This window comes from Pristis pectinata, chromosome 5 (genome assembly GCF_009764475.1).
Source record: "Pristis pectinata isolate sPriPec2 chromosome 5, sPriPec2.1.pri, whole genome shotgun sequence".
Lineage (NCBI taxonomy): Eukaryota > Metazoa > Chordata > Chondrichthyes > Rhinopristiformes > Pristidae > Pristis > Pristis pectinata.
Window position 1 is genome coordinate 32,513,310 of NC_067409.1, and position 27,403 is coordinate 32,540,712.

The 27,403-nt window shown below is 39.6% G+C and overlaps 1 protein-coding gene across 1 annotated transcript in view; it reads left to right on the forward strand.

Moving 5' to 3' along the window:
* The first annotated feature begins 4,853 nt into the window (after positions 1-4,853).
* Positions 4,854-27,403, forward strand: part of dnajc1 (DnaJ (Hsp40) homolog, subfamily C, member 1) — a 127,018-nt gene continuing 104,468 nt past the window's right edge. Inside the window, exon 1 of the mRNA XM_052016152.1 lies at positions 4,854-5,095. Coding sequence (XP_051872112.1) covers positions 4,940-5,095 — 156 coding nt within the window. The 5' untranslated portion in view covers positions 4,854-4,939. The remainder of the gene's footprint in view (positions 5,096-27,403) is intronic.

Consider the following 27,403-nt stretch of genomic DNA (forward strand, 5'->3'; position numbering starts at 1 on the left):
ACCACAGTCGGCATTGATGAGTTAGGCTGAAGGACCTGTTTCCATGTTGCATTACTTTATGACTCTATGTTTGTAAATAGTTCACAGAATTGTATTGAAGTTCAAATAAAGTATAAAATATTAGTTAAGGTTAACATTTCAGGCTGATGACCTTTCATTAGAACTTTTCATATGTCAATGATGCATTTCATACCTTAGCTCCTTCCTCTCTTTTTTCTGGTGAATTTCATGACCCCAGAAGGGTCACATAGTGTTGCAGCTAATAGAGCTGCTGCCCCACAGCTCCAGTGACCCAGATTCAATCCTGACCCTGGGTGCTGTCTGTGTGGAATCTGCATGTCCTCCCTGCCTGCTCTATTTTCCTCCCATATATCAAAGACATGAGGGTTGGAAAGTCAATGGTCACCATAAATTACCTTTAGCGTGCAGATGAGTGGTAGAATCTGGGGGGAGTTAATGGGAATGTGGGGGAGAATAAAATGGGATTAATGTAGGATTAGAGTATATGAGCACTTCATTATCAGCACAGATTCTGTGGGCCATAGGGTCTGTCTCCATGCTGTACAACTCTCTCTAATAGGTCATTAACCTGAAATATTAACTTTCTTTCTGACGGAGGCAAATGAGCTGAGAAGTTGATCCAGTCCCTTGTCGTTCCATTTCTCTATAATGATAGTGAGGGAATGGCCAATAAAGATAATCACTCATATTTGCATGGATGTATTTGCATATCTAAGTGAAGTGTGTCATTTAATTTTCCTATTCTGTTACTCCCATTTGTGCCTCTCAGAAATCCATTTTTATTTCTTTACATTTTACTAAAATCTCCTTTTGCCCTGAGGAAAATTTCTTCAGTCAAATTTTGGAGACCAGGATTTGTCTAAATTCCAAATGCAGGAAAGAAGCTGGTCACGTAGTATTAGGTGCCCTAGTGCTGCTGTACAACGTTGGTGTGACCTATACCCCATTCCTGCGCTGTACTGTCACCTGAGTCATTTACCATTCCATCTGAGATCCAGAGTGGACCATGTCCACAGGGATGTGATGTACACATTTCCATAAAAATAGGCAAAATATGTACCCAGCAAGGGCCTTGGTGATGATTAGGGATGAAAAATTAATGCTACTTTGATATGATGCAAATGCTGGGGTGGCACTTTGGCTCAGCTCGTAGACCTGCTGCCTCACAGTATCAGCATCCTGGGATAAATGCTGAACTCCCTTGATGTCTGTGTCAAGTCTGCACATCCTTGCTGTAACCTTGTGGGTTTCTTCCAGGTGCTCACGTTTCCCCCCACATACCAAAGACATGTGGGTTGGTAGATTAATTGACCACTAAATTGCACTGTAAATAGAACTGTGTTCAGATAAAAGATCTCCTTATTCCTGAGGTGCTGCCTGACCTGCTGAATATTTCCTGCATTTTCTGCTTTTGGTATACACCCGCAACATAATTTTGGCCAGAAGGATCAGAAAATCAGCAGAGATCCAATGGAATAGCTGTACTCAAAAGATATTGCTAGTGCTTTTCACAACTCTTCGTCCAGCAGACATCCAAAATTCCTCTTCAATTGTGTTACAAAACCTCTGTAATATGACCTTCTCTTGCTTTTCCTTTCCCTCAGTACAGCTGAAACACCAGGCTGTGCCTTTACTGACTCAAGGTTCAACTTTTCTAATCATTTTAGGCTAACCACTTCATCTTCACTCCTTGTAAATTACTACTCATCTTGTCTGCCTTGATTCAATGGTAGCAATATCACATATGAACCAGAAATTTGTCCAATTAAATCCTATTCTGGAAGTTTGAACACATAATCTAGGCTGGTATTTCAGTGTAGTGTTGAAAGGAGATCTGCACTGTTGGAGGTGCCACCTTTCAGATAAAACATTAAAAATGAGGCTGCACGTGATGAGACATCTGTTCCCATTCAAAGAAGAGCAAGGGGGAGTTTTCCTGGTGTTCTGGTCAGTATCTGTCAACATCACAAAACAGATTATCAAATGGTCATCCCATTGCTGTTTGTGAATTTTTGTTTGCAAATTTGTATCCATGTTTCCTAACATCACTACAGTGACTGCACTTCAGAGGTAGTTAATTGGCTTGTGCATTTTAGGATACCCTGGCAAAGACAATATGAATGATGTAGTCCTTCGTTCACACCAATGGTCTCAATCTGCGTTGTAACCTGCTCAACAGCACACATCCCACATCACTTACATCTCTCCAAATACTTACCTCAGTATTAATTTGATTTCTGGATCCTCAAACTAATTTCTATGTCTCAATATCAAATCCACTCAAGTGTTTTTACTGTCCCCCACCGTGCTTCACAACAATCATTTTCCCCATACCCCACCCGGACTTCAATCCACTGCTCCCTGCATCACAATCCCAGAAAAGTACTCAGGAATTTCAACACAAAAGTAGGCTGTCAGTGTTGGTATTTATCCTCTGTATGCACCGTTATCATAATTCCATGAGTCTGTCTTGTTCCTTTTACATTTCTCCCTTTCCTTTTAATTATCTATTTAACCTATCCTTAATGGCCCCAGTAGAGGTCAGCACCATCAGGAGAGTCAGGAGAAATCTTGGAACATGAAAAGATTAAGGTACTTCAGTTTCTGTAACCACTCCTTCAGTCACTATAGCCCTGCACATTCAAATGGCTTTCCCAAGTTCCTCTCCATTTCCATATCTTTTTCTGTAAGTCTTGGGGTTCCATTTGCATGTTTCTCAAATATCTTTGCACATTTCTCAACTCCAAACTCAAGAGCCTTCCCCTGCTCCTTCCATTCTCTTCCCACACAAAAAGGCCATTCAATTCCCTTTCATATCACACCTAGTCACTGGTGTCATCTTTAGATACAGTCGATTTTCTGCTTCAAAACTGTCATTATCATTGCTCTCTTCAGGAACTCTCCCCTCAAATTTCCAATGTTCTCATAAATATCCCACCTCCAACCTATTTCTATTTCTAACTTTACTGAAACTTCATGTTGAAATTCATCCTTACTAGGTTTGCTATTTCCCCACATCATTGAGCGACGCCACCAATCTCACAAACAACAAACTTCTAAGTCGTGACACTGCATCAGAATCACAACCTAGGAAGATAAATAATATGTTGGCCTTTAGTGGAAGAGGATTTGAGTACATACAACACACAAAGTAAGAGCAAGAATAGGCCACTTGATCCTTTAAGCCTACTCTGCCATTTAATTAGATCATGGCTGATTTGATTGTAACTGTGCTCCCATCTAGCCACAGTAATATTTCACCTCTTTGCTTATTAAGCATCTGCCTACAACAGTAGCGATGCCTTCCTCCTGTTATATAGAGCCCTGGTAAGACCACATCTGGAATATTTTGTGCGGGTCTGGTCTCCCTAATTAAGGAAGGATATACTTGCAACAGAGGAACTGTGGCAAAGGTTCACCAGATTGATTCCAAGGATGGCAGGCTGATCATATCTGGAGAAATTAAGCAGACCGAGCCTATACCTTCAAGAGTTCAGAAGAATAAGAAATGATCTCATTGAAACATACAAAGTTCTTAAAGAGCTTGATGGGGTAGGTGCGGATTTGATGAAACTGCTGCTCATTTGAGCTTGTTACTATAGAGGAATCTGTAAGGTGTGGATGGTTGTGCAATCAAAGAGAGTGAGAGATAGCAACTTCCATCATATCCAACCTGTGGGGATGAGAGAGACCATGGGATCTGGCAGTTTGTCAAAATATGTAACAGGGGCTGCTAGTGCCCTTCAATAACCCACACTCACTGTGCCAGCCAGGGGCAGCCCTGAGCCACACATCTCACCACTGAGCAGTTGCACTGCTTGCCCTGGACCACTCAACAATAACTCTCCCAGGCAGCCTCTCCAAAGTGAGCAATGCTCAACTCACACTAGGTTCCTGGCACAGCAGTACACGGCAGAGGAGTGGGCAGGAGTCCATGCCAATCTCCTGGTATACCTTTGCCAATGATGGATTTCTCTCTTATGCTATAATGACCTCTTTTAAGCATTGATTCCATTAGTGCTTTTGTTCCTTGGAACACATCCTGAGCAAGACACAATGCACTAATCTAGAAAACAATCTTGAATACCTCCCATGAATTCATTCCCCCATCTGAATGCCACAAATTTGACCTGCTTAGTCTATATGTAGAAAAAAAGTCTCCCACATTTACTGTTTTACCCCTACTAACTGTTCCTCTAATTTCCTGATTTATACCTATTATTTGGAGAGACAAGAGACTGCTGGAATCTGTAGCAACAAACATGATGCTGGTGGAACTCAGCAAATCAGGCAGCATCAATGGAGGGAAATGGACAGTCAACATTTTGGGCTGAGACCCTTCATCGGGACAAATGATGGACAAATGGATCCAGATGAATAGTCTTGAGCCAAAACGTCGATTGTCCATTTCCCTCCACAGATGCTGCCTGACCTGCTGAGTTCCTCCAGTATCTTGTCTGTTGTATACCTATTATTTAGTGGCCTACAAATAACTCTAACCAATATTTTCTGTCTGTCCTCCTTTCTTAGCTCGCCCCAAATCCTACATCATGATCTGCCGAGTCAAGCTCGTTTTTGTATTGATCTTTGGTACTCTCTAACAGTGTTGCCCTGTTTCCTTTCTTTTTTAACCCATGATCAAGTTCAAGGTTATTGTCATGGGCATATACCCAGGGTATAAATGCCATGACAATTAGCTTTTTGCAGCGACAGCACAGTACATTACAAACATAAATTATATAAACTTAAATTAACATGAATTATACATTCTCTCAAACTCTTGGGCGAGTTTGGTCAGATGTGTGCGGCGCCTTTAAGGAGTGGCTGAGTGAAGGAGCCACGTCCTCCCGGCTGTTGCCTGGTGAATGAGTTAGACGGCGGCCGACCGTCGGTGGTTCAGTTAGACGGGCAGCCGGCGATGTTGACGCCGGTGGTTGGGGCATGGCTGGCGGCCTGGGCTCTGCTGTTGAGTTGCGTGCCCTGCTGCCTGAGCTGGGACACGGCCGAGATGGAGCTCTTCGATCTGGTGGAGGAAGTGCAGGAGAACTTTTATCGCTTCCTTGGAGTGGAGCAGGTGAGGACCGGCTTCTGACTCTCGCTTTTCCCCTGGCCCTGCTCTCGGATGTCCGGCTCGCTCGGACCCAGTGACGGTGCCGAGCCCCAGGCTGCTGAGGCCTAGCGCGGTGCCGCGGCCCCTGCTTCCCCACTTCGGTCCTTGAAAGTTATGAGGAGGGGCTGGCGAGCCCCGGCTTTGAGCCGCTTTTCTCAGCTGAGAGAACTACCCTCCGCCATCGCTGATGTTTAATGTAAGACCCACACGTTCAGTAATGTGAACTTTTCAATGTGTGCATTACACTGCGGGCGGAGGGGGTGCGGTGGTTGATCCATTGTTACTTTAAGTTTGCATTTGTCACAATCTGTCTTTAAATGAGTTTTAAGAGGCTGTTTTGCATTCTCCTTTCCGTACCGACTGATGATTTTCACTGTTGTCGCAATGGACGAGGCCTATTGATGTGTTACTTTCAGCCTTAGTTTTGAAAGATACTTGCATACAAATTGTATATTGAGGAGCCAATTGTAAGATTTTTCTTTAAAGTGATTATAGAATAACTTGTTCTTCATTTAAATGTCTCTAAGTCGATAATTTTGCCCTTTTAACTGGAAATGCATAATTCTCAATTGGAAAAGACTATAAAATGAGTTGTGGCCAGGGTCTTGACTGAAGCTTCTCTTATTGAAATGACAGGAAACTCATAAAAGTTTTGCAGGTGATTGATTCTGTATTATTTTCCCCTTCTCTGTAGCAAAGTGCCCAATTCTGTTTTGCGGTTTTACTTCAAGATGGCATACTAATGTTTGATGTTCACCTCAAACAGCTTGTATCAATGTAGAACCTCTAAAGTAAATGACACATCCGTCATTGAGACATTAAAACCCTTGAATCAGATTTGATGATATTTCTTCTTCCTCTTGTAAATTTAAATGCCAGCATGACACGATGCATTGTTATCATTGCTTTTGTGCAAACAAAACTATAAGGACCCAGCACATTCCATGATCTTTCAAACCTGAAAGTTAAGAATACAAAGCTAAGAAATAAATGCAGGTATAGGCCATATGGTCCCTTGAGCCTCCTCCACTATTCAGTAAGATGGCTGATCTGAACTTGGGTTCAGTTCCACTTGCCTTTTCCTCATAAGTCCTGATTCTCATATTGACATGTCAACCTTGAATATATTTGAGGCATTTGCTCCATAGCACTCTGTGAATCTTTGCACTTCTCTATCCCATCTTCTGAGTGAAGAAACTTACTAAGGACTAATCCAAGCCAAATATTCCTTTGCAAAAAAAAAGTCAACATTCCATTTGATATCTAATTACCTGTTGTACTTGCATGCTAACTTTGTATTTCATGTAGGATGACACCCAGATTTCTCTGCAACAGCATTCTTTACTCTCTCCCCATTTAAAGAATATTGTTTTTCTCTTGTTCCTATCAAAGTGGATAACTTTGTGTTTCCTCCTGTTATACTCCATCTGCCAATTTCTTGCCCACTTGCTGTCTATATCATTTTGCAGATTCTATGCATCCTCCCCACAACTTGCTTTCCCACTGATATTTATATTGGCAAATTTATGTGCAATACATTTGGTGCCTTCATCTAAGTCTTTAGATTATAAATAATTGAGGCCCCAGCACTGATCCCTGTGACAGCCCACTAGTTACAGCTTGCCACACTGAAAATTACTTACTTATCTTAACTCTGACCAGCTAACAGAAAACAACACATCTGTGCTAATATATTATCCCCAGTGCTATGAGTTCTTACCATGTGTAGTAACCTATCGTGTCACCTTATTGAATGCCATTTGGAAATCTAGATACAGCATGTCTTTTGGTTCCCTTTTATCTACCTTACTAGTTACATCCTCAAAGAACTCTAATTTGCTTTCCATCCTTTTTCCTTTCTTATAAAGATTGTATCTTGTTAACATTATGGTTTGAGTTGGGGGAGAATGCTGTAGGCTACTGTTGATTTGTTTGAATTCAAATGCAAATTACATGATTCCCATACGTTATATAATAATTCACTGCTGTTCTTGGCCTTTGAACTGTGAAATAAGAACCCAATGGATTGAATGCTTCACATTCTTAATGCAATCAACAATATGCTGTTGCAATAAATTGAGAAATAGTCATTAATATAGCATTTGACAAGCTTTTACTTTGCTACCTGCTCTTACTAATGTGGGAGTTGGCAGCAGTATTAGAGTGGGTCATCTGATCGGGTGAAATGGAATGCTGTACATGTATAGACCCACGTATGGAGCTATGGTTAGCGTTGGCCAATTATTCCCAGTAATATGGCTGTGATCAAGAACTTGCTATACGTGGATTTGTGGTTCTGATTGTATCTTTTACTCCAAGACTTGATTAGAGTTTGTGAAAACATAGAAAAACATTTTTTGAAAAACAAACAATATTGAATCACTCTGATCTCCTGCAGCTCCTCTTCTTACTTGGTAAGGTTAGGCTGCTGAATAGATCAGAAGCATCTTGGCTTGTTTTTGATCTCCATACAACCGTAGCTGGCTGGGAAGGCTAAAATCACCCAGTGTTCCTATTCTTTGGAGATCTGGTAAAACTGAGCCCTGTTTACATAGCACAAGATTGGACTCTTGTTATGCCTTACACAGAGAACTAGCTTGAATACATTTGCTAGTTTGGGCTAGAAATCTTTGCTCTGGTTTGTCTAGTGAATCCATTTATTATTGAATCTGCCTTATGAAATACAAATCTTATTTAGTATCTTAATTCTTCTTAGTAGGGATTATATTTATCCTGCATTAAACTTTAATGAAGTGGGCCGATGCCTCAATTAAAAATTCTTTTTATAATGAGAGCATTTAATGTTTGCTTTTCCTCTCCCTGAAAATCATGATTGTATTTTTAATATAGTGAAGCTACTGTTATAATGGGATATTCTTGTAATATGACGCAAAGCAACACTGTTTTGCAGATTGTGTGATTAAAAGTGATCATTGAATACCCAAAGTGGTGGGATTCTAATTTTTATTAACTAAGTATTTTTTGTGTGGTTCAATTGTTTTAAGTTATTGTAGTGTGTGAATTTTAAGTAATATCAAATAATTTAATGTTTAATAATACTTAAATGCACAAGGAAAGGTTTAGTAAATGATCTGGGTCAGTAATATTAACTTCTTTTGGAACAAAATTACGAGTTAGAATAAACCTGCAGTCTCTCTAGTAAAGGAGCCATTCATACAGCAATCACATGGATTGGAAACAAATTATCTCTTACCTTTGCTGCAGAGTTTACAAAGTGGTTGCAGGTTTGTTCGACTGGATAATTTAATGTTGTTGTCAAATATACAGAATACTACAAGTTGTTTAAAAACGGGAACTTGGTGTAATCTATTTGTTGTTAGCAGTGATACATTATGCACATGGGCCATAAATGGTCACTAATAAACCCAACAAGCAATTCAAAGTGGTGAGAATGTAGGGCCTGCTACCATTCACGTTGGCAGAGATAAACAACGTGTATTTAAATGGAAGCTAAATAAGTGAATATGGGAGAAAGAAATAGAATGAAATGAAGTACGTGGCGGCTTGTGTGGTACATAAACACCACATAGGGTCAGATTATCTAATTATGTGCTGCAATATTTAATGCTTTTCCAGACTTTTTTGTAAAGCTGTTTGTTTTGATACAATTGATGGGTTGTACAAGGGTAGAGGAGTTGTGAAGAAATCTGCACTAATATCAGGCAAGGACGTTTGACTGTAATTTCTCTGACATTGAATAATCTACCAAAATGCTGTCCAGGAGTAGAGATGATCAAGGAACAACACCTTGAATGAAGTTGGGGATGGCTGCCAGCTGTCATGGAACAGGGGTACCAACCCCACTACTTGTGGAGATTTCATCATGACTATCACAGCCCATCTCTTTGATCCCATGATGCTTCAGTCCACAAGTCAACTGATTAACGGTAACGAATTTGCTCAAAACATCCTCTCCAGAAGTTACTCTGTGCAGACCGTGGTTTTACTCAACGTACGTCTGGCAACAGTGAAATGGGCGAATAAACTTCCCTTAACTCTCTCAGGTTTGCTTTCTGAATATTGAAGAAAGTAATTTTTAACTCTGAGAGACTTCAGGATAACTGAGAGAGCTAATAATACAACCACGATTTTGCTGCAAGACCCAAAGGTAGTGTAAGGTAGAAATTGAGAAAGGAAATGTTGTTAAAATGAGAACTTTATTTGTCAAATGTCAGCAGCAGTGCATTATTTCCAAGGTACAAAATATAAGCTGTCACTAATACAAACATATCATTTTGGGCAGAAGTTGGCCACTTGGCCCTCAAGTGTGCTGTGCCATTTAATAAGATAATGGTTGATCTGACTATAACCTCAGCTCATATGTGTGTGTGTGTGTGTGTGTGTGTGTGTGTGTAAAAATCAATGACCCTACTACTGCACTGTGAGGAAAATTCCAAAGACTCTCAACCCTAAAAAAGAAAAATCACCTTATCTCTCTCTCAAATGGGTGACCCTTTGGCTTTAAACAGTGACTTCTAGTTTTGGATTCTATTATAAAAGAAAATATTCTCCATTTGTCAGATTTATTAGTTCCATGTTTGCAAAGCTCAAAGTATTTAAGCATCCAACAATATTTTGAATTGAAAATTTAAGTACCTTTAAATTGTCAAATATATTTTTATTTGCTATTGTTATTTGTGGGACCATGCCATACACGTTGACTGCTCTGTTTCCTACCTTACAAATTACTGCATTTTAAAAGGATTCTTGATGAAAGCACATCATTATTGTTCAGCTTTAATGTAAGATAATTTGGGGGTTTTCGTAGTCCCAAGGCTGTGAACTGATGTGGTGAAAGCAGTTCCTCAGTGCAAATTGGTTGCGAGTTTTAGGTTTTTGACCCAATAATGATATTAAAAAAAGTGCCAATTACATTTCCAAAGTTATCATGTTGAGTTGGGTTATCATACAATATTCAGTCACACCTATTTTCATACTGAAATGATGTGTACCGATTTTGATATAAATTAATTGGTAAATTGGTTTATTATTGTAACTTGTACTGAGGTAGAGTGAAAAACTTGTGTTACATACTGTTCATACAGATCAATTAATTACACAGTACATTGAGGTAGTACAAGGTAAAACAATACAGGATGTAGAATAAAGTGTCACAGCTACAGAGAAAGTGCAGTGCAGGTAGACAATAAGGTGTAAGGTCATAATGAAGTAGGTTGTGAGGTCAAGAGTCTGTCTTATTGTTCTAGGGAACCATTCAACAGTCTAGTAAGCTGTCCTTGAGCCTGGTGGTACATGCTTTCAGGCTTTTGTATCTTCTGCTCAATGGGAGGTGGGAGAACAGAGAATGTCCGGGGTGGGGGGTGGTGGGTGATGGGGGAGGTCTTTGATTATGTTGGCTGTTTTACTGAGGCAGTGAGAAGTATAGATGGAGTCCGTGGAAGGGAGGCTGAACTTTCTGCAGTTTCTTGTGGTCACGGGCAGAGCAGTTGCTATACCAAGCCATGATGCATCCTGATAGGATGCTTTCTATGTGCATCGGTTAAAAATTGGTGAGGGTCAAAGGGGCATATCAAATTTCTTTAGTCTTCTGAGGAAATAGAGGTTGCTGGTGAGCTTTCTTGGCCTTGACGTCTACGCGGTTGGACCAGGACAGGCTAATATTGTGATGTTCACTCCTAGGAACTTGAGTGAACCCTCTTGACCTCAGCACCGTTGACATATACAGGAGCATGCGCACTGCCTCTCTTCCTGAAGTCAATGACCAGCTCTTTTGTTTTGCTGACATTGAGAGAGAGGTTGTTTTCTGATGTTTCATTGAAAAACAAAGTACAGTAGATGCTGGAAGTCTAAAATATAAACAGAAAATACTGGAGATACTCAACAGGCCAGTCAGAATCTGTGTGGAGAGAAACAGGTCACATTTAAGGAGTTCTGAAAGGTCTTCAAAAATATTAAGTGTTTTGCTTTCAACAGATGCTGTCTAACTGCTGAGTGTTTCCAGAATTTTCTGTTTTTATTGCCGGAGTTAGATGTTTTTCCTGAGGAGCAGTGAAGACTCTGCACTTGATAAGTGTGCTTCATTTAAGAGGAAAACCAGTTTTTCTCTGCTGTCCTGTGCTGGAAAGTATGCTTGCATTGAAATCAGGGGATGGAGGCATTAGCCTCTTGTGATTTACAATTTTGGGCCTGCAAGTCTAATTGAAGACTCATTCCAGAATATAAATGTGGAAACTAGCTAATTATGAGTTCAGTTTTAATGCTTTGGTAACTGATTATTTTACATTTTTATTCTATTGAGGGTCTTTTCTGCCCCTGCAGAAATAAAAACCCTTGCTCACCAATCAAGAGAAAATGACCTAGATATTTGTGATCAGTAGTGAAAGGAGAGTGCTCATTTCTAACATTGAAAGAAGCCACTTACAAAGATTTAGTGACATCTTTTGCCAGGATTTCTTTTAATGCATTTTTGTTCTTTGGTCATCAAACAGGCCAGATAGAAGAATTCTCATAACAAACAAATGTTGACAGATCCATTGTCAACACAGCCACAAATTCCAGACTAGTATGGTAAATCCTTATTTTAGCAAGCAAGATTTTTTTGCTAATATAGTGGACCTTAATCTCAAGCATTTGGGCCTAAGTAATTTGGGAAATGAGGAGGAAGAAGTAATTATTTTCACTAATATCAGCTAGAGGTAGCATACCCTACTGAGATGAATGAGACAGCAGAGCAAAAAAATGATAAGGTTAGGGGATGTTTATGATGTTTACTTGTATTCTTGATTTTGAATTGGTTGTATTTTCTGAAAATAATTCTGTTTATAAATAGTTCTGTCTTTAAAACCAGCAACCTTAATGAAACAAAATCCTTTTAGAAAGAATCTTAAGGAATGAACATTAAATTTAAGAAGGAACGTGTGACTAGTTGAAAGATGTCCTATTATTGAAACGGTGATGATTAAAACTGGCATGCCTGTTCTGGGAGCAAACGGCAACTTTGTGTAGATTGGCCAAATCTTGTAATAAACAAATAGATGCAAGGTTTAATAAACAAGCTCTGAATTTTCAGGAAGTAGGAATATCAAAAGATTAATGCCAAGCCTGAGAGAAGAGGTCACCAGAGAGTTTGCTTCTGATTAAAACAACATCTACAATGAGCCCTTGGTCTTTAGAAGCTATCTTGGTGACATTTCCTCCCATCCTGCTTCTTTAAGGGCTCCAATCCATTCTCCATGTTTCTGCCTTTGTCATATCTATCCTGACAATGCTATATTCCAAGCCAGTGCCTTTGATCTGCCTTCCTTTCTCCCCTCCACCATTGTTGATGGAGTTCTTAACTGTGTCAATTTCATTTTCTGCATTTCTCTGCTCCTCTCCTCTCCTCCCACCCACAACAAGGAAAGGATTCCCATCGTCCTCGCCTGTCCAGCAGATCAACCTCAATAGTTTCTGATAACTCTGACACAATGTTACCACTAGATGCATCTTCACCTCCCCACTCCTCCCCTCAACATTCCAATGGGATTCCTTTTTCTGTGAAGGATTTGGTTTGCTTTTCTATCTCCAACAATATCCTTTCCTGTTCTTACTCAACTCCTTCCTTCCTACTGTTCAGGATCCCAAATACATTTTCTGGAAGAAGTCTTGATTTACATAGAACTTTGAATGTTTCACATCAAGGGAAAAGAAATCACATAAGATATGGATAGGGGTACGCCACTAAGCCCCTCAAGTCAGTTTTTCTTCTTAACTAGATCCTAGTTAATCTTTACGTGAACAATATTCATCTGCATTAGATGATATCCTTGCATAACAAAAATCTATCAGTTGCAGTCAGTTGACTGATCTAGCATCTATAGTTAACATTACAAGTTGATGACCATTTCTCAGAACTGTCCAATTTTGACACAAATGGGAAATGCTGATAATGTGAAATTGTTGAATTCCATGTTGTCCTCAGGGCTGAAACACTCTTAGTTGGAAGATGAAACAATTGCTCCTTGAGCTTTCTTTAGACTAACAATGTAGGTGATCAACTTAGGAAAAGGTTTAGTAAACATAGCTGTGGAAGTCCCTGGGCTTGTAATGGATATTGGTCCTATCCAAGTTCTTGACCCTGGCACCAGCTGCCCTTCCATCTCTTGCTCTGGACTATGGCCCACATTCTAGATTCTGGCTCTGGCTACATAGCTGTTCACATACCTGACCCTTGGTTTTCCCAACCCTGGCTCTGGGTGCACACGGACTATTGATATTTCACTATCTGTCAGTATGAGACATCAAATAAAGCCATTTCAAGGCAAACAGGATTCACTGATAACACAGGATAGGCATTTGGAGGGGCACACTATATTTTCTCTGTAACACATCCAGATCTGTGGAAAATGAGTCAGCTGATAATGAGGATGTAGTGTACTAATTGGGTTCTCTCCCTGGAATGCTTTGAGTTGCTTTCAGAGTCTGCTTATAAAAGCTTTTGAACTGTTTTTCAATATCTCTAATAGACACTTCAAAACTATTCCAAGACACTTACATAATTTAAAAAAAATTACTGAAATTAAAATCAATTTAAAATACTAACAAATAGTTAAACTTTGAAATAAAGTAAAATTAAACATGAGTGCAATTACCATTTTCCACATGGTCAGTGACTCCATTCAAGTGAATGACTTTTATGTTTTTAAAGCCAGCTTTCTTGGCGTAAAGTTGAAAAGGGATGGATACAGTGCATTCAGCCCTCTGCTTTAGCATGTCAGTGTTCCATTGCTGGGATGAACTGATGCTAGTTTTAGATTCCAGATTATTTAATTAACTTATTTTTAAATACCCCAGCTGCACTACTCAAGAAAACACATGGAAATCAGGATCGGAAATAGGCCCCTTGGCCCCTCAAGCCTGCCCCGCTATTCAGTTTGATCATGGCTGATCTGTGTTGGCCTCAACCCCTCTAAGATTCAAATTTGTGTTCCTGAGGTTACTCCAGGTCTCTGAATCACTAGTACAGTAACTTGATCACCAGTCTATCTTTTCCTCTTGGTCCCAACAATCACAATCATTTGCTTTTGTGTTTGTTCTGGCTCTTGTTGTGAATGAAACTTTTTTTTTGCTTGAATGTGAGCTGAGCATTGGTAGGTGAGCTGATGTCATTGGTAGTTTTGGTAACAACTTCCATTGCTCAAGTGGTTTGATTCATCATGAAGTTAATGGTTTTATTATTGTATTTACCTTGAAGCATAATTTGGCAAAGTTTCATCATCGGGTGCATTGCAGAGGAACAGCTTGAATGAGTGAATGCTGCTCAAGTCTTTGTGTTTTATGAGCAGCCCCCAAGAGTTGTAGCCAATGCACTGAACTACTTATGGTTATGTAGAATAAATGCAGTTAGGTGGACAGGACATCTGTAGGATTGGTGATGTCAGGAAGAGGCCAGATAAGATTGTGCAGTCAGCCCTTTTGGCTGGAGATCATTATAAGGACATGTGGATGAAATACTTCTGTTCATTGTGATGGATTCCAGAATGCTTGGGGAACTTCCTTGCCCTGTTAGTAGCCTGGTGGACCATCCCCATTGTGTTAAGGCTTTCAGAGTGGCTCTTGTATGTTAATTGTGGTACAGTTTCAGTTCTGTTATTGACCAGATATAGACAGTTCACCTGACTTGGATATTAGCCTCTGTATCTAGATGAAAAGCAATTTGCAGAGTAAAGTTGGCTGAGTTTGCCATATTTTTTTCCTTCCTTGATGCCTGATTGATTTCCTTGGCTCTGCCTGAGTTGCCTTTCGTTTGTTTTAAAGCCTTTAAAGTTTTTTATCTTTAGGCCTCAAATCTCACTCAAAAACCTATTCTAGATTTGATATTCCAGTTGGAACTGAGATTCTTTTATTTGATTGACCATTGTGCATTCTTAGTACATGGTGTACAGAATGGATCAGTACAGTTCAGATAATTCAGCTGAATACATTTTTCATTTTGGCTTTAGTTGTTTGTGTTCAGCATGTTTTGAGAATTATTTGAAGAGAAATGTATCCTTAAATGTTTTATTTTGTTTTTTAAATTAAACTCCATTTTAAAGCTCTACCTGTGGGAGTGGGTGGCGGTTGAGAGTGCTGATTTAAATATCTGCTGTAAGGTGTTCTATGAATATTAAGTTATTAGATCAGTACTTGCTCAAACTAACACTGTAAATAAAAGGAAATACTGGTTGAATTGTAATTAGCTTTTTTACTTTGCTAGATGAGAAATGGGTGATAGCTTTGATCCAGATTTTGGGGGTCCTGGGCATCCAGCATTGTGCCCTGTTGATTTTCTTTCCTCTCTCCTTCAGTTGAAGTGCTTAGTCCAAGTTGCTGGAAGTACAAGCTGATAATGATGAAGGCAACAGGGTATCTGGAACTTTGCTATATGACTGAACCAACAGTCTATCTCCTTTACCAAGTTTAACATTTTAAGAAAGGGGTGGAAGATTGAAAGAGAGTGAAATAGTGAATTAGAGTTAAATAAGTTGTGAAAAGAATCAGTAGGAAGAAACAAAAAAAATTAAACTTGAAACAGTTTGGTATCTGAAAGGAAACTCCATGGTTTAAGTTCTTCCTTTTTGGGCTGGCATGGTTGAGTGCCATTGGAGGAATATACATTTCCTCATTAAAATATACTTGCATAATTAAATGTTCTGCAGTGAGTTTAATTACATAGCAACTCCATGAAGCTTGTGGGAAAGTTCAAGGGAAGCAACTGCTTTTGCAAATTTTTGCTGAGCAGCACAAATTGTCTAGGAATATGGAGATCTGCAGTTCCCAAAATTCCCCTCAAGTTGCTGGATGTTGAGCTCCATCAAACATTGATGTGTCAGCAAAATTTGGGCCATTGTGTGGTGTGGTGTGGAAATTGCCTGTCACTTTACTTGCCCAGTAACCAAGAGTACATGAATGTCTATTATGAATTAATGTGTTCATCTTCCTTCATTAGTAAATGATTGCTCCTTTTTGATGGATTTCACAGCCCTTTGCAGTTTAAGTCATATTACAGCTTTTCATGTAAAATCGTTTCAGCCTTTGTGCAATGTTTAACCGCAAGTGAGTGGGAGGGAAAGGGATTATAAATGGGAGTAATTTAGTCCACATTTTGTAACAAAAGCAATTTTTGGAAGGTTTAAGGCTCTTTTTGTTTTGCTGTGAATAGGATGACGTATGATAATTTTGAAAAGTTATCCTCAATTATTCTTTAACTAGTCCTTATTCAGCAAATACCTTCACTGCAGGATTCTAGGATTTGTGTTTTGATTTGTATTATATCTATTTAAAAACATTGGTAAAAGTTCTACATTCCATTTATATATAATCATGCAGCAAAATCTATAATGATTTGTATCTTGACCATGTTGTATGGCTGCTGTGCCCCCCAATATCCCCATCCCCCTCCTGCCTCCCTTCCCCTTTTTGACATCGACATTGAAAGTTAATGCCTAAAGCTGATAATCTGAGACTGGATAGTAATGAATGAAAAGGCTTCCACGGCCACATAGTGTCAGATAAATGAAGAAAATTGAGAAAGTTCAGAAATTTATTGCTAATGAAAGCAGATGTGTGCATGTTACTTCCCAGGTGGTTAAAACTAGGTGTTTACTATCCTTTGTTGCAGAGCCACATCTTTGGGAAACTTGCGGCTGTAGCCTTTCAAAATAAATTCTGAAAATTGGCAAAAATAAAAATCTTAATTCTGTTACAGTATTTGATGCATTGTTTTTTCATAAATTGCATGGATTTTTAAATCTTAGAAAAGTGAATAAAATTATACATTGCATAAATTAAACTTTTAAGTTCACAGCAATCAGATATATCTATACTGAGGGAAAACACATTTTTGTTCAAGGTGTGTAGTGCCCAGGTCAAGTATTTCAGCCTATGCTGCAGCATGGCCATACAATGTTAATTGATTTGGTTCCAGCAGTGTGCATTGACCTGAACTTCATAAGGTCAACATATCTGCAACAGAGGAACATGCAGAAAAGTGGAGCTATGGCCAAGATCAGATCAGCCAGAATCTTGTTCAGTGACAGAATAAACTTGAGGGGCCATATGGCTTGCTATTTATGTTTTTGTTTACCAACATGTATTTTCCTATTTTCCACTCCAGTCCTTTGCCTTCTTTATAATTACAAAGTTGCCATGAATTTTGGCACATTTCTGCTGTGCTTACAAGGAACCAAACTGGGATTATCTGTCCTCATTTACATAGGACTTTCTTGCAGCCAACAAAAGGAGCAATTGAAATCCATCCACTTTAGATTCAAGGTGCTGTCTTGGGTGAAAAGCAAGTGTGTGGCAGCATTGTGCCACTTGCATCTCAATATATTACTGCTATGATGCATTTTTGTATTGTATTAAAAGCAAAAACAAAACATGTATGTCAGATATCAAGATAATATAACAAAAACTCGGCTGATGTAGAAACTTCTTTTTAAGGGGATGCTGAGAAGGAAATAGGGGGTGCAAAGAGGGAGTAGGTGATTGGGGCGGGGTGGGGGGGGGAAGTAGCAAACATAAAAGGGAATCCAAAAATTTTTGATACACAGGTAAACAGCAAACTGCTAGAAAGAAGGTGGGGCCATTCAGAGGCCAAGGTAATTATGGAATGGGAAAAGGATAGTTTGTAAATTAAAGTTCTGAATTGAGGGAAGGCTAATTTCAACAAGATTTGATTGGACCTGGCAAACAGAGTGGGAGGAGCTACTAACGGGTAAATCTGCATCTGATAAGTGGGAGTCTTTTAAGAGTGAAATAGTAAGAGTTCAGGGCCAACATGTTCCCATAAGAGTGAAAGGCAAGAACAGCAAGTCTAGGGAACCTGAATTTCAAGGGATGTTGACAGTTTGAAAAAGGAAGCATATTTTTGAAGTTTGAAGAAGAAAAAGGACAACTTACGGAAGGCCATCGTGAGAGTGAAAAGGCAATTTCATGTGAAGTTAGACACAATCGGATGCACGACAGCTGTGGCAGGGTTTGCATGCCATTACTTCCCATAAGGCAAAACTTAACAGCATAATTGGCAGTGATGCTTCACTTCCTAATGAGCTCAACACCTTTTATGCATGCTCTGAAAGGGAGAATAACACTACACCTGTGTGAATCCCCACAGCATCTAGTGACCATGTGACCTCTGTCTCGGAAGCCGACGTCAGAACATCCTTCAAGAGGGTGAACCCTTGCAAAGCGTCAGGCCGTGACGGTGTATCTGGCAGGGTTCTGAAAATCTGTGCCAACCAACGGGCTGGAGTGTTCAAGGATATCTTCAACCTCTCACTGCTGCAGTCGGATGTTTCCACCTGCTTCAAAAGGGCATCAATCATACCAGTGCCCAAGAAGAACAAGTTGAGCTGCCTCAACGACTATCGCCCGGTAGCACTCATATCTACTGTAATGAAGTGCTTTGAGAGGTTGGTCATGGCTTGGATTAACTCCCTGCCTGAGCAAGGACCTGGACCCATTGTAATTTGCCTACTGCCACAACAGGTCTACAGCAGACTCTCTCTCACTGGCTCTCCACTTGACTTTGGAGCACCTGGATGACAGCAAACCATACATCAGACTGCTGTTTATCAATTACAGCTCGGCTTTCAATGCTATCATCCCCTCAGTACTAATCAACAAGCTTCAAAACCTGGGCCTCTGCAACTGGATCCTTGACTTCCTTATCAGGAGACCACAGTCAGTGTGGATTGGTAGTAACATCTCCGTGCTAACAATCAACACTGGTGCACCTCAAGGATGTGTGCTTAGCCCACTGCTCTACGCTCTCTTCGCTCATGACTGTGGCTAGGTACAGCTCAAATGCTATAAATACGCGGATTACTCAGAGGGCAATGAGGAGGTGTACAGGAGTGAGATAGATTGGCTGGTCTCACCAACAACAACCTCACACTCAACGTCAACAAGACCAAGGAACTGATTGTGGACTTCAGGAAGGGGAGGTTGGGAGAACGCACACCAGTATTCATTGAGGGGTCTGCAGTGGAAATGGTGAGCAGCTTCCAAGTTCCTGGGTATCATCATCTCACAGGATCTATCTTGGGCCCAACAGATTGATGCAATCATGAACAAGGCACACCAGTGGCTCTACTTCATTAGGAGTTTGAGGAGATTTGATATGTCACCAAAGACTCTTGCAAATTTCCACAGATGTACGGTGGTGAGCATTCTGACTGGTTGCATCACTGCCTGGTATGGGGACTCCAATGAACAACATCACAAGAGGCTGGCAGAGGGTTGTAGACTCAGCCAGCTCCATCATGGGCACAACCCTCCCCACCATCGAGGATGTCTTCAAAAGGTGGTGCCTCAATAAGGTGGCATCCATCATTAAGGATCCTCACCATCAGGGACCTGCCCTCTTCATGTTACTACCATCGGGGAAGTGGTACAGGAGCCTGAAGACCCACACTCAGCATTTCAGGAACAGCTTCTTCCCCTCTGTCAGATTTCTGAATGGTCCATGAACACTACTTCGTTATTCATCTTCCGCACTATTTTATTTATTTTTTTTAACTAGTAGTAATTTTTATGTCTTGCACTGTACTGCTGCCGAAAAACAACAAATTTCACAACGTATGTCAGTGATAATAAACCTGTTTCTATTCCATGATAGGTATTGCTAATTGAAAATGGGGGAGACTAAGGAATGAGTATAGGCAAGTGCTTAAGAAGAAAAATTACAGGCAAAAAGGGGCCATGAAATATCACTGACAGACAAGATTAAGGAAAATCCCAAGGCATTTTTATAAGTATATTAAGAACAAGGGGGTAGCTAGGGGAAGATGAGGTATGAGCAACAGGAAGTGGGCAAGGTCTTAAGTATTTCTCTATTCACTAAGGAGGAAGACACCATGGCTGGAGATTTCGGGGAGGGAGATGGTGAGACTCTAGATAGAGTATATTATCCTAAAAAGGAGGAGATGTTAGATGTCTTGGAGGATATACAGGAGGATAAGTCCCCGGGACTGATGTATCCCAGACTGCTGTTAGAGGCAAGGGTGCAGATAGCTGGGGCACTGATTTCTAAATCTTGGCCACTGGTAAATTGCCAGAAGATTGGAGGACACTAAATGTGGTTTGTTTATTCAAGAAAGGTCACATGGATAAGCTTGGTAAATACAGGCCAATGAGTGTTATTTGGTAGTAGGGAAGTTACTGGAACAAACTCTGAGGTACAGGATCAATTTACAGTTAGAAAAGCATGGATTGATCAGGGATAATTAGCATGGCTTTGGTGGGAGATGCTAACTGTCTAATTTGGTTGAGTTTTCAAAGATGTAACTAAGTCTTTTGATAAGGGCAGTATGGTTGATGTAGTCTGCATGGACTTTAGTGAGGCATTTGACAAATTTCCACAAAAAAGACTGGTCCCAAAATTAGAACCCATGGGGTCCAAGGCAAATTGGATCCAAAATGGGCTTGGTAATTGAACACAGGGTGATAGTGGAGGGTTGCTTTTGTGATTGGAAGCCTGTGACCAGTGGTGTACCACAGGAAAGAGTACTGGGATCTTTACTGATTTGGATGTAGGAGGTATGATTCGTAAGTTTGTAGAAGACACAAAAATCAGTAGTGCCGTAGATAATGAAGAGTATAGCCTTGGGCAATAGAAAGGTATTGATCAGCTGGTAAGCTGGGCAGAACAACGGCAGGGAATTTAATCCTGATAAGTGCGAGGTGATGCATTTTGGGAGGTCAAATACGGGTAGGACATAAACAATGCATGTCAGGCCCTAGGAAGTATTGAGGAACGGGGGACCTTGCTGTACAAGCCCAAAGGTCGCTGAATGTAGCTACGTGGGTAGATAGGGTAGTAAGAAGGCTGGATGCTAGACTTCATCAGCTTAGAATATGAGAGCAGGGAAGTTATGGTATGGCTTTATGAAACATCATTAGTAAGGCCACTTCTGAATACGTGTGCAGTTTTGGTCACTACAGTATACAAAAGGAGAGGGTGCAGAGGAAATTAACCAGGATGGTGCCTGGGAAGAGGAAAGACTGAATAGGCTGGATTTGTTTTCCTTGGAGTGGAGAAGGCTGAGAGAGGACCTGATAGAGGTGTACAAAATTAGAAGGATAGAGACGTACTGTAAGGGAAGCAGGTCAACTGACTCTACACCAACCATTGCCACCCATTTACGCTGCTCTTATGTTAATCTCTTTTCCTTTATTTTTATTCTCTCCATTCTTTCATCAACTTCCCCTGCCTGCCCCACAAATTCTACCACTCATCTACATGAGGTGCAATCTACAGTGACCAATTAACCTATCAACCTGCATATCTTTGGGATGTGGAGGGAAACCAGAGCACTGGGAGAAAATCCAAGCGATTGTGGGGAGAACGTGCAAACTCCACACACACAGCCCCTGAGGTCAGAATTTAAGCTGGGTTTCTCTTGCTGTGAAGTAGTGGTTCTACTAGTTGTGCCACTGTGCTGCCTTTGAGGTGAATATATAGGGAAAACAGTAAACTTTCCCCCAGCAGTCATTTCTATGTAACTTGAGGACGTAGGCTTAAGATAAGGAGTAAGAGGTTTCGAGGGGATCTAGGCTGAAAAATGCATTCATTCAGAGGGTGGTTGGAATTTGGAATGCACTTTCTAGAGTTGGAGGCAGAGACTCTCTCAGCAATGAAGAAGTATCTAAATGACCATTTGAGTTGCCAGGCATGGAAGGCTACAGGCTGAGTGCTAGGAAATGGGATTTGTATGAACTGATACTTGGTGGTCAACATGGACGGGGTGGACCAAAGGTTTCTGGGCTCTGTGACCAAAAAGGACCAACTTGCAGAAACAGGCTGTTGTTTATAGAAATCATTACATTGGCAGCATCTTCTCCCTTGGTGGAGATCAAATTCTCAGCAGAGGATGATGATTTTGAGCTATTGGATGCTGATAATTTATAGAGGAGGTACTCGAATGATGAGCTGCACTTGATGGATAAATCACCTGGCCCAGATGGGTTGCATCCTAAATTGCAGAGGGAAGCTGTAGAGGCACAGCTATCCTTTGATTCACAAAAAGAATGCAATTCTGGAAGAAATTTTGTTAAGCAGGATGTCCCGAGGTACTTTAGAGAACCAAGGGAAAGAGATGTGAGGCAAAGAAGAAAAATTAGTTCGGCCTACAAGTAATTTTAAGGAAGGTCGTGATGGGGGCTTAACACAGACTGACAGTGGGGCTTAAGGTGGAATTCCTAAGCATGAAACCTGAAATGCCTGAATATTGGAAGAATAAGAAGTATCTCATTGAAGCACAAAATGTTGCGGTGGTCATGAAAGATGCCTGGAGGTTTAAAATTTTTAAAGTTTTTTTACATTTTAAATTTAAAAAAAAATGTTTTTATTTACAGCGTGGTAACAGGCCCTTCTGGCCCAACGAGTCCACGCCACCCATTTTAAACCAAATTAACCTACCCGTACGTCTTTGCAATGTGGGAGAAAACCGGAGCACCCAGAGGAAACCAACGCACGCACGGGAGAACGTACAAACTCCTTACAGACAGCGATGGGAATCGAACTCCAATCGCTGGCGCTGTAATAGCGTCGTGCTAACCACTACGCTACCGTGCCGCCCTGTGTTTCCTCTGTTGTTTCCTCTGGCTGCAGAGTTGAGAATTCCGGGATAAATTGTCCATTTAGGACTGAAATTCTCTATCTTAGTAGACTGAAAATGCTCTGGGTATTCAAGACTGTTGGATTTTTGAGTGAGGGAAATCCAGGAATATGGAAATTGAGTGGAAAAGTTGTCTTTATCAGCCATGGTTGTATTGAATGGAGCAAACTTGAGGGGCTCTTTATTCTTTGCTTTTTTTTGCAGTGTTATTATGTGGCTGAAGTTTCCCCCCCACCTTGTAAAAGTTTCCTTTTTTGGGTTCTCTTTGGGTTAACTACCTCTGAATGTTGAAGTAACTTGCGGAACTTGCACTTTAATTAAACAGGCAAAAATTACTTTTATTAACAATGCTTATGAATTCAACACCTATAGAAGTAAATCTTGTGCTTTGTTAGCATGTACCAGTGAACTGATCTGCAATGTTCCTTTTATGATTTGTTGGTAACCCACATTCCTTTCTTCTTCTACGTCATTCAGCTTTTTATTTTCAGTTTTTCGTCCCAAGGTGTTAAAATTCATCTGCCACTAAATTGCACTTCCTGCAATATTTCAAATACCTTACTGCATTTTATTCATCCTTAGCATTATTACTCCCAACCTCACTACTTTTGGTCATCAGCAGTTATTGCCCTGGCTCGGTATTTTCTTTGATATTGTTTTTGAGAAAGGACTTGTAATTATGTAATTTGTTTAGCATAATATAATTTTGACATGAGTCTGCTGTGTAATTGTTTGAAAAGTATATGACAGCCATTCATTAAAGTTGGCTACATTTTTATCATCTTTTCAACAAATTGCTGTAAATGTTAAGTACTCCAAACTTCAGTTCTTATTGTGATTTGTCAACATTTACAATTACTGCATAATTATGTTGGTTAACTACAGAGGTTCATATTTCTGACTGCCTTTTTACAAAGAAGTGCATTTGCTGGGGTTTGAACTTTGCCAAAAAGTAATCAACATTTTGTTTTTTTTATTTTCTTTTTATCAATTTGAATTTTCAGGATTGCACAAAATTACATATTTGTGGACTGATAATTAATCAGTGGTAGTTGATCACTAATATCAAGTAACATATAAAAATATAAATATAGGTAATACAAATCTTACCTACTTTAAATGATTTTTGTTCATTGGCCTTCTGGTTACCAGGTGCTATTAGTGCTGACATTGTGACTGCAGCATCTCAGAATGTCAGGTGCAGGTTGAGTAAACTACAGCTCTGCTTTAGGCTGGTACCAAGCCTCAAACTTGGGCCCTTGACACCACTGGTAGATGATTCACAACCAGGCCTCTGCTTTTGAGAGTGACACAGACATTGTCAGGAAACATTCCAAATGGCTCATCTTGCTGAAGGCTGTCCTTGTTTCTGTCATGGAGCAAGCCAAGCAGTTTGCGACTCAGTTCTCCAAGTATAAGGAATCTGTGCACAGCAGTGGTGACCTGAGATGTAACAGTGGCTCTTTCTACTTGGAGCTATTTGCTACATTTTAAAAGGTTTGTTTGAGGGTTGATTTAGAAATGGATTGGATTTATTAAGGATGAATTTTTTTCATTGAATAGTAAGAGTGAGGTAAAATCAAGATTTATTGATTCAAATACTGCATCCTGCTGAGCCCAACTGTGTGGTATTGGAGTGCTATGAATGAAATCCTGTGGCAACTAGCTTATTTATATGAGTATTTAATGGGTGAGTTGCATCTATGCATTAATAATCTTCATCTAAGAAACAAAAAGGATGCAAAAATTTAATTAAACAAAATAGAAAAAAAATTCCAGTGTCAGTTTCACACATGAGTGAAGCCACAATAAAACCATGTCAGAGCATCAGCTGTGACATCCTGACTAACCACATGATGGCAGTGCTGTGGAGCTTGCCATTTTATGATTTGTTAAGAGAAGGAAACATTATTTACAAATGAATCAAAAGACCTGTATTTTACCCATTGTTTTTAAGGTTCTATTAATGAATCCCTACACATTGCATTGGTATTTGGTGCCATGAAAGTTGGCACATGTTGTTGAATCGACCTGATAAATGTGCATTGTAATTTACAGAATAGAACTTTTAATTTTTGAAAATAAACTTCCCCTTTTCATTTCCATTCCTGTTTATTAGGGTGTGGTGTAGGGGTGGTGTTGCAGGAACAGAGTGTTAATTAAAATTTAAAAGTATAAATTTTAAGGCTTCAGCAAAATGTTTCAAATTCTTAGGCATTTATGCATAAAATTGAAAAAATCAAACCAGAGTTTCAAGTGTGAGTTTGCTGTTTGTAGAAAATTCTCCAAAAAGTTGAAAATTGAGGAAAATATGTATCTTTATTGCCTTACAATGTTTATGGAAAGTTTTTAGTGAACAGTCCAATACAAATTACTGTAAATACTACAGCTAGAGGAACTGGCTTCCCATAGGAACTTGGAAAAATCAAGTAATATTAAAAACCTTGAAGATCTTTTCTAATGTTTGCTTTACAATTCTTACCAAAAACAAGCACTGATTAAATTGCACCATGTATAGATGCACAAAACTATTCAAGTAGCAAAGCAAACAAAATGGTTAGTAGTATGTGGTGAATCCCTTTTAACACTTCCATTAATTGGTTTTTACAATTTTTACTTTTCCCCAATTGTCTTTCAGTGTTATTATCACCTCTTGCTTAGACTTCAGAATTATGAGGTCTGTTTGAGGAGCTCTTGCTATAGAAATTGTTAGTTTCTGTAGCTGCTGGATGGAGTGTGGAGTTGAACAGTACAAATTTGTACATGTGCAGTTTTAGAGCGAACCATTAATATCCTGTGGGAAAGAACAAGATAGTTGTAAACAATTTAGAAGTGCACATCAGGACGCACGTGGCTGTGCCTTAGCCTGCTGTCAACTGTGATTTTTTTTCTTTGAGAGGTCATTAAAGACATAGGTGCAAAACATTAACTTTTATTTTTGTGCTGGAAGCAGTACTTTGAGATTTTGAAGCTCCCTGTTTTTGTTTCCACACAATCTCAAGAAATTGTTTCACTTTTCCACCCACACTGGTCTGCTTTTACCCCGTCTTTCTTGTTGTATTCCTTTGTGCATCTGATTTCAGCTTGTCTGGTTTATTTCTTGTAGTAAGCTAGTTTAAATCAAATTCTGAAATGCGTGCGGTTTGTGAATCTAATCTCTTTTCACTTTTACAATGATATAAAGAGATAACTTAAGTTAAATTTTAACTTTAGATGACTCCAATGTGATTCTGCATATAAAATAGTTGATTTGAAAATATTGCAGTATTCTGTAGTTTGCTTTCTTTAATTATACTCTATCCAGTCTAGTGCTTTAGTTTCTGTTTGTTGCTTTAGAAATTTTTCCTGTTGAGGCCACGTAAAGAATTATGTATATATGAAGCGTAACTCTCGGTTGCCTTGTTTGCTATTTTAAAGATGAGTTTCTAGAAATAGCTCAAACCATTTATTAACGTCTCGCTAAAAGTATATTGCCTAATATAGAGTGGCATACAGTAACATAGGCATTAAAATTAAACACATGAAACTATAGGGAAGAAGGAGACATGATAATTGCACTGTGCAGCATTTGGGGGGGAAAAATGTCATAAAATTATAGTAAACTAGCTAATTGTAAGAATTTGGATCCTAAATTTGGTCGCTTGGTTTAACCTAATAGTCATCAATTGTGGTAGTTATCTTGGTTCCAGAGGTTTGGCTATTTTAGCCAACCCAATAGAAAGAGAAGAACAACACCCCTCCCCACCCCTAGCTACTCTCCTTCCCCTTTCCAAGCACATATTATTGCTCACTTGCCCTCTTGTACGCATTATTGCATTCCATGTGTCTCCAGATTTCTGTTTGCTGCTTCATGTAGTCTTAAATGTTAGCAGCAATCATACTTCCGAGTTCCTGCCTACCAAAGGGGATATTTATCTGAAGCGTACAAACAGTGGCTCAATTGAATTATCTAACTGTAACTCCTCTGAGTGCAAATCCTTCTGAATTTAATGTTGGTTGTACAGCAGCTCAATGCAGCACTGATTTCTGCTCCCATATATGTCCCTGCTAGATAGAGAGGTTAAACATTGCTGCTCTTAATTAATTGAGATAATCTCCACAATTTGAAAAAAAAACACTTGTATATCTTTTTATTCTGCCCAGCATCACTGTCAGGGGATTGCCCACTGCCCACAATATATATTTTAGCTCTTAACGTTACAGTAAGGGAAAGACTCATTCAAATATTATTCTCGTTGCCAGCCTGAATAATGAATGGAAATTGGCAAGTAACATTGTGTACCATGTGATTTTATTTGAGTTTTTTTAATTTAGTGAAGGCAAGTTCTTAATTAAAAACCGATGGAGATGGGGGAGGGGTGTACGTGACATCCCCTGAGCTAATTTGTGCGTTAATATAATTTGGACTTGATTCACATCAGGGAGACGTAACTTATTGACTTTAACTGTTCTCCTGATTCATTATTAAAACTATGAATATGTGTTGGGTTGTGGAATATAACTTTTATACCAATGGCACTAAATTCCTTCCCTGCATTTATCTGTATTAAATTATATTGTAGGATGCGATTTGTATTCCATGCTACCTTTATATCTTGTTGAAAATATTGTTTGAGTGCTTAATGAAATCTCTAAATATAGCTGTTTT